Source organism: Euleptes europaea, chromosome 2 (genome assembly GCF_029931775.1).
Source record: "Euleptes europaea isolate rEulEur1 chromosome 2, rEulEur1.hap1, whole genome shotgun sequence".
NCBI lineage: Eukaryota > Metazoa > Chordata > Lepidosauria > Squamata > Sphaerodactylidae > Euleptes > Euleptes europaea.
Window position 1 is genome coordinate 10,620,306 of NC_079313.1, and position 10,499 is coordinate 10,630,804.

The following is a 10,499-nucleotide window of genomic DNA, read 5'->3' on the forward strand; positions in this document are numbered from 1 at the left end:
AGGAAGATTCACTTGAAAACATACCTCTTCCTTTCCAAAACGGAGTACATAGAAACAAATCATTCTTTATGTACGTAGGAAAAACTGGCAATGGGCAGTACTGACGGGCTAGCACTTGTAGCGTCACCCTTACTGCAATCTTGGATGCAGCTTTTCCTCAAGAAGATTTGTCGTTGCTCGCACACACACACAAAACAAGACGGATGAGCTTAGAAAAGATTTTGTGATGATTTAAGGAATTAAGAAGAAAGAAGATGGACGGACACCCTGCAGCCCTGAGGGCGAGGATAAAATGTAGGAGCTGACCTGGCAATCGTCTTGCTAGAGAGACAAACATTGCAAGGACGGAAGGAAAACATGCTCGTATTTTGTGGGGGACCTCTTGGCGACAGTGTGGTGTAGTGGTTAGAACGGGGGTGGTGGTGGTGGTCCTCAACCTTTTTGAGCCTGCGGGCACATTCGGAATTCTGATACGGCGTGGTAAATGCAGCATGAAAATGGCTGCCATTGGAGGCGGAGCCAGCCACAAAATGGCTGCCACAGCTTAACGTCAGTCACACGGTGCAGATCCTTGTGCTGTGGTGGCAGCTGCTGCCATAGCAACATTTTTAAAAGTCAGTGCAGCCAATCAGATCTGCCACAGTCAATCAGGAGCCTTGATGGGCAAAAGCCCTACCTGGCCCTGCCCACTTCCTACAAACACTTGGTGGATGCCAGCAAAGATGTCCATGGGCGCATTGGCTAGCCCATCACATGTGCTAGCCCACCACATTGGGGACTAGGGTTACCAGGTCCCTCTTTGCCATCGGCGGGAGGTTTTGGGGGTGGAGCCTGAGGAGGGAGGGGTTTGGGGAGGGGAGGGCCTTCAATGCCATAGAGTCCAATGGCCAAAGCGGCCATTTTCTCCAGGGGAACTGATCTCTATCGGCTGGAGATCAGTTGTAATAGCAGGAGATCTCCAGCCAGTACCTGGAGGTTGGCAAGCCCATTGGGGACCCCTGGGTTAGTGTGTTGGGCTAGGATCTGGAAGACTCAGGATTGAATCCACACTCTGATGTGGAAGCTTGGGTGACCCTGGGCCAGTCTCTTAGCCTAACCTACTTCACAGGGTTGTCGCGAGGAGAAAATGGAGCAGAGAATGATGTAAGCGGCCTTAAGTCCCCATTGGGGGAGAAAGGCGGGGGGCATAAAGGAAGTAAATAAAAATGAAACAATAGACAGTAGCGCCACTGGAAATATTACGTCTGTCCCAACCCTCTGGTTATTTACCGGTGAGGAGAAGCTGCCCTGTATGTGCTTTGAAGCACTGCCTTTCTTCCACCCATTCAAGTCTAAAACCAGGCTTTGAAAATAGATCCTAGACCAACCCTGGAGGACAATTACAGGAGTTAAGAACCGCCTTGGGCATTTCTTGTAGAAATGTGCATTAGTTTCTAAACACTAATGAAACAAATCCATTTGTTATTTTCATTGGGGTAATGAAAAGAATTGGGAATGTAAATGAACAAATGCCATTAGTTTCCCGTATTTTGCCATTGCCTGCTTTAAAAAAAAAAAAAAAAGGAACATTTTCTCTCATCTCTAGTTTTCAAGGGAGGATCCTAGTGGGGGGGACCCTCCTGCCCTCGGACATTCATTCCCCACTAGAAAGGCCGACTGGTAGGGTTGCCAGGTCCCTCTTCGCCACTGGTGGGAGGTTTGGGGGCGGAGGCCGAGGAGGGCAGGGTCTGGGCCGGGGAGGGACTTCAACGCCATAGAGTCCAATTGCCAAAGCAGCCATTTTCTCCAGGTGAACTGATCTCTGTCGGCTGGAGATCAATTGTAAAAGCAGATCTCCAGCTAGTACCTGGAGGTTGGCAACCCCACCTACCAGGTAGCCAAGTTTTCATGCCTCCCAAAACTCCCTACAAGGGAAGTCCCAAGCAGCTCTTCCACTCAGACAGCCGAAGCTGCGGAACTCCGAAAACTCTGTTTACTAATGGCACGGCCCTGCTTCATTACCCCGCCATCCCATCCGCGCAGCCCGGAGTTTAAAAGTCCCATTAAAGACATAAATAGATAAAAATTATATACCCCGAATGAGATTTATGATGTTCAGAGCCTGAAAGGTGGGGGGGAGGAGATGGAGGGAGAAATGGAGAAGAAATATATACATATGCTGGAGGGAAACCCAAGGAAATTCCCTCTGGAAAGGAATTGCTTTCCTGCTACATCAAAGGGGGGGAATGGAGTGGCGGAAACCACCTTATGCTAGGAATCCTTCAAGGCATTTTGATGGCCAGCGTGGTGAAGTGGTTAAGAACGGTGGCTAGGAGCGGCGGACAATAATCTGGGGAACTGGGTTTGATTCCCCACTCCTCCACATGAAGCCAGCTAGGTGACCTTGGGCTAGCCACAGCTCCCTCAGCCCCACCGACCTCACAGGGGAGGAGAGGGGAAGGGAAGGTGATTGTAAGCTGGTTTGATTCTCCCTTAAGTGGTAGAGAAAGTCGGCATATAAAAAACAACTCTTCTTCTTTATTTTCGCTCGCTTCCCATGCTCAGAGGCAGTCAGCCAATGCCAATATTTTAATTTTAAGAGGAAAATCTGAAGGGAGGGTGGCCCAATGGGGGAAGAAAGGCAGAGTCAGGCTTTATTTGGGAGAATAAAACACATGGCATGGGATGGTGCAGTTTGGAATGGGGGGGGGAGCAAATGTAGCTGGTAGGGCTTGGGGTAGAGCCTGCAGAGGGAGGGGAGGGAGGGGTTTGGAGTAGGGTTGTCAGCTCTGGGTTGGGAAATACGTGATTTTGGGGGTGGAGCCTGGGGAAGGCAGGGTTTGGGGAGGGGAAGGACCTCAGCAGGGTATAATGCCATAGACTTCAGGTTGCCAGGTCCCTCTTTGCCACTGGCAGGAGGTTTTTGGGGTGCAGCCTGAGGAGGGTGGGGTTTGGGGAGGGGAGCGACTACAATGCCATAGAGTCCACTTGCCAAAGCGGCCATTTTCCCCAGGAGAACTGATCTCTATGGGCTGGAGATCAGTTGTAACAGCAGGAGATCTCCAGCTAGTACCTGGAGGTTGGCAACCCTGCATAGACCCCACCCTCCAAAGCAGCCAGGAGAACTGATCTTGGTCCTCTGGAGATCAGTTGCAATAGTGGGAGATCTCCAGGTGCCACCTGGAAGTTGGCAGCCCTAGCTTTGGAGAGGGTCATAGTGTCACATAGTGTCTGCCCTCCAAGGCAGCCATTTTCTCCTAGGACCTGATGTCTGTGGTCTGGAGAGATCTCCAGGGCGCGCCTGTAGGCTGGCAACCCTAGTGGGTGGATGCGATCATTCCGGAGAGGCAGCAACATTCATCCACAGGAGCAAAATGAAACAGAGGTGTCTAGGGGCACCCGAAATACCAACAACATTTTTTCCCCAACAGAAGCTTCTATGAGTCAGAACTCGCGTCAATGTCTCCGATGAACTCACGGGAGCTTCTGCTGGAATAAAATTTTTTGCTCGTCTTCGAGGTGCGACAGGAGATCTGTTTTATTTGACGTCTGGGCTGTGACGGTAGATATAAAGGAGGAGACAGAACACCCGTGTATAGGGTTACCAGGTCCCTCTCCGCCACTGGCAGGAGGTTTTTGGGGCGCAGCAGGAGGAGGTGAGGTTTGAGGAGGGCAGGGACTTCGCCATAGAGTCCAATTGCCAAAACTGCCATTTTCTCTGGGAAAACTGAACTCTATCGGCTGGAGACCAGTTGTAATAGCAGGAGATCTCCAGCTAGTAGGGTTGCCAGGTCCCTCTTCACCACCGGCAGGAGGTTTTTGGGGCGGAGCCTGAGGAAGGCAGGGTTTGGGGAGGGGCTTCAATGCTATAGAGTCCAATTGCCATAGCGGCCATTTTCTCCGGGTGAACTAATCTCTATCGCCTGGAGATCAGTTGTAATAGCAGGAGATCTTCGGCTATTACCTGGAGGTTGGCAACCCTACCCTTGTACGACGTAGCAAGGCGCTAGTCCTCATCCAGGACGGGCCGCGAAGTATCCGAGAAGAGAACAATGCGATCCTTCCAGGCGTTAAGCAAGAAGGCCTACCTAGAGTATGCTCATATTTATCACTGGGGGTGGGTGGGTGGTCTCAGTGGCATCCCCCCCGCAACCTGCCCCCCCATCACTAATTTATCTCACTTTCCTTTTTAGCTCTTTCTGCAGATCTCCGGTTGCCATGGCGACGCAGCAGGCCAGGAGCTCAGCCGTGCCGCAGTCCGCTTGCCAGGGATTCGGGCCGTACTGAGCCCCCTTTGTAGTCACACGTCCCTCCCCCACCCCCATATCCCTTTACTCTTCTATTACAGACGAAATACTCCTCCTAAAGATACGAGAATGCCTTCGCCTTTGGAAGCGGTAACAGCTAGATGGAGGGGGGGGGGGATTGGTAAAAAGGGGACAGAATCCTTCTGAACACGTTTACCTCCCTGGGTGAGGCCACAAAAATCCCGGGAATTAGGAAGCTCATGATTTCTGGTTTTCAAAGGGTCCAAGTGGCTTATGGAACTCTTAGCCACTGGATGCAACCATGGCCTTTTACGCAGGGACGTTTCCAGATGTTTTCCAGATGCTGTTTTAGCCAGAATCTGGAAAACGCGGGCAATACGTGCGGGGAGAGCGTGGCGACCTCTGACGGGCGGAAAAGGCACGCATAATCAAAACGAAGCCCCGAAGCAGTTGGCGGGGGGTGACCGCGGGGAAACGTACCTGTAGGAAAGAGGGCCATCGATAACTATACTGTCATGATAAAACCTCCATGTTCAAAGGCAGTATTTCTGAATACCAGTGTCAGGGAGGAAAGAAGGTCTCTGGCTGGTCCTGGAGGGGCTGTGGCTCGGTGGTGGAGCATCTGCTTGGCACGCAGAAGGTCCCAGGTTCAATTCCCGGCCTCTCTAGTTAAAGGGACCAGGCAGGTAGGTGGTGAAAGACCTCAGCCTGAGACCCTGGAGAGCCGCTGCTGGTCTGAGTAGCAATACTGATTTTGATGGGACTGATTCAGTATAAGGCAGCTTCATGTGTTCATGTGACTAGTATTCATAGAATCATAGAATCATAGAGTTGGAAGGGACCACCAGGGCCATCAAGTCCAACCCCCTGCACAACGCAGGAAATTCACAACTACCTCCCCCCTCCACACCCCTAGTGACCAGAAGATGGCCAAGATGCCCTCCCTCTCATCATCTGCCTAAGGTCACAGAATCAGCATTGCTGACAGAGGGCCATTTAGGGGAGGGACTGTGGCTCAGTGGTAGAGCCTCTGTTTGGCGTGCAGAAGGTCCCAGGTTCAATCCCTGGCATCTCCAGTTAAAGGGACTAGGCAAGTAGGTGATGGGAAAGACCTCAGCCTGAGACCCCAGAGAGCCGCTGCCAGTCAGAGTAGACAGTACTGACTCTGATGGACCCAAGTGTCTGATTCAGTATAAGGCAGCTTCATGTGTTCATATATGTTCATATGTCCTCTTAGAAATTAAAACTATATTATTAGTGATGGGCAAACACTTCCTGCACTCAATCCAAAAACACATGTAATTTTGAGAACACCCCTCTCAAACACCCGAAAACACTCAGTATGCGTTAATGAGGGCTCAATAGGATGCTTGCAAAATGAATGCGCGCTTGTGCCTATAAGACCAAAGACCCCTGCTTCCCTCCATAAGCCATAAACCCTAGGTCCTTGTTACGAGATACACAACATGAATCGGTTAGGGACGGCAATCTGACGTGCAGTCACATGGGATGGACGGCCTCACCTTAAAAAGCCCCGTGGGGCCCGATTCTATTCTGGAGCATGGTGCGGCAGGAGGAGGGGCTTCCTCCTTCTCTCATATGCCGTCTGTCTTGAGTGAAAAGCACCGTGGGTGGCCTGTTTGTACTGCTGCCCACGCTCTAGAACAGGATTAGGCCTCTCAGTAGGGATGCCAGCCTCCTGGTGTCTATAGTCGAGGGTACCCCAGAATTACAACTCATCTCCAGATTACAGAGTTCAGTCCCCCTGGAGGAAATGACTGCTTCGGAGGGTGTACTCTACAGCAGGGCTTCTTAAACTTTTCCCACTTGTGACCCCTTTTCGCCCGAGAAGTTTTTATGCTACCCCGGGTATAGGTAAAGGTAGTCCCCTGTGCAAGCACCGGGTCATTCCTGACCCATGGGGTGACATCACATCCCGACATTTACTAGGCAGACTTTGTTTACGGGGTGGTTTGCCAGTGCCTTCCCCAGTCATCTTCCCTTTACCTCCAGCAAGCTGGGTACTCATTTCACCGACCTCAGAAGGATGGAAGGCTGAGTCAACCTTGAGCTGGCTACCTGAAACCGACTTCCGTCGAGATCAAACTCAGGTCATGAGCAGAGCTTTTGACTGCAGTACTGCAGCTTACCACTCTGCGCCACGGGGCATAGTTATGTAAAATAGGTATACAAATCAAACATTTACTGATAATAAATCATAAAGAAACCTTTTACCTTTGCCAAATTTTTCGCAACCCCCACATTCAGTTACACAACCACCATACGGGGCCGCGACCCACAGTTTAAGAAGCTTTGCTCTATAGCACTGTACTCCACTGAGGTGCCTGTCCTCCCCAGGCTCCATCCCCAAATCTCCCGGAGTTTCCCAACCTACCTCTTCATCCCCTGCCGGTGGCCAGGGGGGGGGGCGGGCAACCCTAACTCCCAAGTCTTTTTAAGGTGAGTCCCCCATCACAAGTGTGACTACAGGTCACATCAGGGCATCCCTGCCACAGGTCATCTTGTGTCAAGAGGACCTCACTTTCCCAAAAAGGGAAACCCGCTACAGGGCTGGTGCGGTGTAGTGGTTAGAGCCTCGGACTAGGACCTGGGTTCGAGTCCCCCGCTTGACCATGGAAGCCTGCCAGGTGACCTTGGGCTCATCACAGTCTCTTAGCCTAAACTACCCTCACAAGGTTGTTGTTGTGATAATTAAGTGACGGAGGGATCAATGTGAAAAGCTGCTTTGTGTCCTATTGGGGTGGGTGGGGTGGAAACGGGATACAATTTTTTTTTAAGGTGTGATTGGCATTTCCCTGGGCATGTGAAAAAGGCTCACGAGAGCCAAGCACTGATGCAACCCTTCCTGCCCTCCCTCTTATGGTCTGCCTAAGTTCACAAAATCAGCATTGCTGAGAGTTGGCTCTCTAGCCTCTGCTTAAAAACCTCCAAAGAGTTTCACAGCTTGCTCTGCAATGAAGAATTCGGACGCATTTGAAAGCTTGAGTGCTACACCACCCACGGTAGGCTTGTCGACATCTTTTTCTCGGAAGAGTCCACTGCTTTGTGACCAGTAGACGTGAAGAAGAAGAAGAAGAATCATAGAGCTGGAAGGGACCACCAGGGCCATCTAGTCCAACCCCCTGCACAATGAAGAATTCACAACTACCTCCCCATCCCAAATCACACAAGGTTGGAAGAGACCACAAGGAAGAAGAGTTGGTTTTTATATGCCGACTTTCTCTACCACTTAAGGGAGACTCAAACCGGTTTACAATCACTATCCCTTCCCCTCCCCACAACAGACACCTTGTGAGGTAGGTGGGGCTGAGAGAGCTCTAACAGAGCTGTAACTTGCCCAAGGTCACCCAGTTGGCTTCATGTAGAGGAGTGGGGAAACCAACCCAGTTCACCACATTAACCTCCGCCGCTCATGTGGAGGAGTGGGGAATCAAACCCGGTTCTCCAGATCAGAGTCCACCGCTCCAAACCACCGCTCTTAACCACTACACCATGCTGGTATCGGGTGGTATTCTTCTTTACACGGAAACACCAAACACTACCCTAACTGAACGTGGAGTTTGAGCGTACAAGCTTTGGGATTTAGGCGAAAGTCAAAATTCTGTCGGCCTGTTCAGACACTTCTGTCCTGTTTGTGTATTATCTGGAGTCAGCACAGCAACTGGTAATGGAACCGGTGTTTATTTGTACAAGTTTTGTACAACACTCCATTTATTGACCCAACGGGTCAGCTCCTGCAGAGAAGCTCATTGAAGGAGTTGGTGATGTGGATCTCCTTTTCCCCTTCCCGCTGTCTGCCGTTTGCTCTGAAAATCCTATCTGAGGGTCACGAACAAAACAAATCACAGAGGCTGAAGGGAGGGGAAGGAAACAAGAAAAACAGAAGGTACTGATTACCCCCTCTGTGCTGCTACCTCCCAACTTTTCCTTTCCTCAAATAAGCTGGCCTGCAACCATTCTGATGGGTTCATCTCCTGAATGGTCAGAATGTTCGCAAACATGCTGTAACCACCCCACCTCAGTCAAGCCGCACTGTGTGAGGCTTCAGCACTGCAAACGCAATGCAGTACAGGTGGAGCCTCCACAATCAAAGGCAGTATACCCCCCTGAGTACAAGCAACAGTGGTAGTTATCTCCATCTTGGAGAAGCTTCTCGGAAGCATGCTATAGAAAACGGGAAGTTGGACTAGATGGAGCACTGGTTTAATCCAGTGTAGGATGATCATTAAAATATTAATGTTTGTATTAAATAAGTGATTCTATTCCCATGCGTTTTCCTTTTTGCATGCAATTTCAGAGAAGTGACATATTGCTGGATTTTTAAATTAGTATTGTATTGAATTTGAATGATTTTACGCGGTTTGTGATATTTCATTTATGCTAGTCGCCCTGAGTCCGGCTTCGGCTGGGATAGAGAGCAGGATAGAAGTCCAAAAATAAAACAAACAAACAAACAAATACATATTCTTCTGCCAGCGATGAACCAGGGCAACGAGAAAAATGGAGCACATCTCATGTTACCTGTCCCCGATGTACAGCGTCCTGTTGATCGTCACCATCCGCTGAATGTTGAGCCGCTCTGCCCCGCCATCTTGGCTGGAGTACCGGCCCATCCCGTTGCCCACAAAGACTGAATATTGCTTCACAGCTGTGGGAAGATAAGGAAAGATGGCAGGTATTTCTGGGCGCTGCTTAAATTGAACCACGGTTGTATCATGGAGTCTGTCTGGCTAGAGTATGTGATCAGGCAGAACATTAGCTGAGAGATCCCGTTCAAATCTTCGCTCAGCCAAGAAGCTACTGGACTGCTTTGGTGTCAACACAGCCTATCTTACAGGCTTTGGTGTCAACACAATGGGGGAACTACATAAAACTATTGGGGGCAACATGGAGGTGCCAGTGACATCAGTAAAGTGAGGATGAAGAAGGACACATGAACATACGAAGCTGCCTTAAAGGAAAAATAGGATGACAGTGTAGCAGATTCACAATGGAAGGAATGAACTCCTACCAGTATTAGCGGGCAGCGTGGAGTGCCAGTGACGTCAGTAAAGTGAGGATGAAGAAGGACACATGAACATATGAAGCTGTCTTATACTGCATCAGACCATCAAGGTCAGTACTGTCTACTCGGACTGATAGCTGCTCTCCAGGGTCTCAGGCGGAGGTCTTTCACACCACCTCCTATCTGATCTTTTCAACTGGAGATGCCGGGGATTGAACCTGGGACCTTCTCCATGCAAAGCAGATGCCCTAACACTAACCCATGGCTCCTTCCCCCATGCCCTCTACTGTAACAATCGTAATCTTGGGGTGAAAAAAAGAACAACGCAGCTGCTTTTCCCAAACTGAAGCTTTCATTGGAAATTCCCAACCCATGTCCCCCCAGTCCCAAAGTACTTACAGTCTTCAAGGGCTACACTGATGGGGCCGGGCTCTTCGGGGAACAAGGCCCGGGTCGTCCCCTCCAGCAGCAAGAGCAGGACAAGTGGAATATATGGCGGGGTCATGGTCTCCATGGAGAGGACCAGTCACACCTATGGGGGTGAAGTCAAGAGAAGAGAATTAAGATCCAGTTTCCCCTGGGAGAAGTTTTTTTTTAGTGCCTGGCATTTGATGGCAAGCCACCTCTGAAGGTCTCTGGCCTTGAAAACCCTACGGGGTCGCCACAAGTCAGCTGTGACTTGACAGCATTTTCCACCACCATTCCTCCATAGAGAGTGCACAGAGTTATGCCTAGGAAATCCGCATGGAAACCGAGAGAGTGATGGAGGAGACTCTAGAGCAGGAGTGCCAAACATAAGGCCCATGGGCAGGATCCAGCCCCTCGAGAGCGCTTATCTGGCCCACAAGCCAGCCAACCCCGACTCTTGATCTGGGCTGGCAAGGCATGGCCCAGCCCAACCGTGTGGCACTTATGTCATATCTGGCCCTCGTAACAATTGAGTTCAATATTCCTGCTCCAGAGAGGATTTCAGATTTCTCATCTGACCTGAAATCTCTATTTCCATTTTGTGCAAATCAAAACCTGCAATTCTTTTGTGCAAATTTCAGTCTCCTTGCCTGGTTTCCCCTTGCGAAAAGCACACCTTTTCTCAGCTTTAATAAATCAGTGTAATGCGTATATGAAGAAATGACTTACTGTGTGTACATGTAAGTATGACAGCGTAAAAACCTACTCAGCCTGAGATATGTATGAATCGACATAAAACAAGAACAAAAGGCAGAGAC

General features: G+C 50.1%; 1 protein-coding gene across 1 annotated transcript in view; it reads right to left on the minus strand.

Moving 5' to 3' along the window:
• The window catches only part of SEMA6B (semaphorin 6B), a 57,190-nt gene extending 47,403 nt beyond the window's left edge, over nucleotides 1-9,787 (minus strand). Inside the window, exons 1-2 of the mRNA XM_056844320.1 lie at nucleotides 9,673-9,787; nucleotides 8,790-8,916 (exon numbers count right to left, since the gene is read on the minus strand). Of these exons, the coding sequence (XP_056700298.1) occupies nucleotides 8,790-8,916; nucleotides 9,673-9,787 (242 nt within the window). The remainder of the gene's footprint in view (nucleotides 1-8,789; nucleotides 8,917-9,672) is intronic.
• Nucleotides 9,788-10,499: the final 712 nt, after the last annotated feature.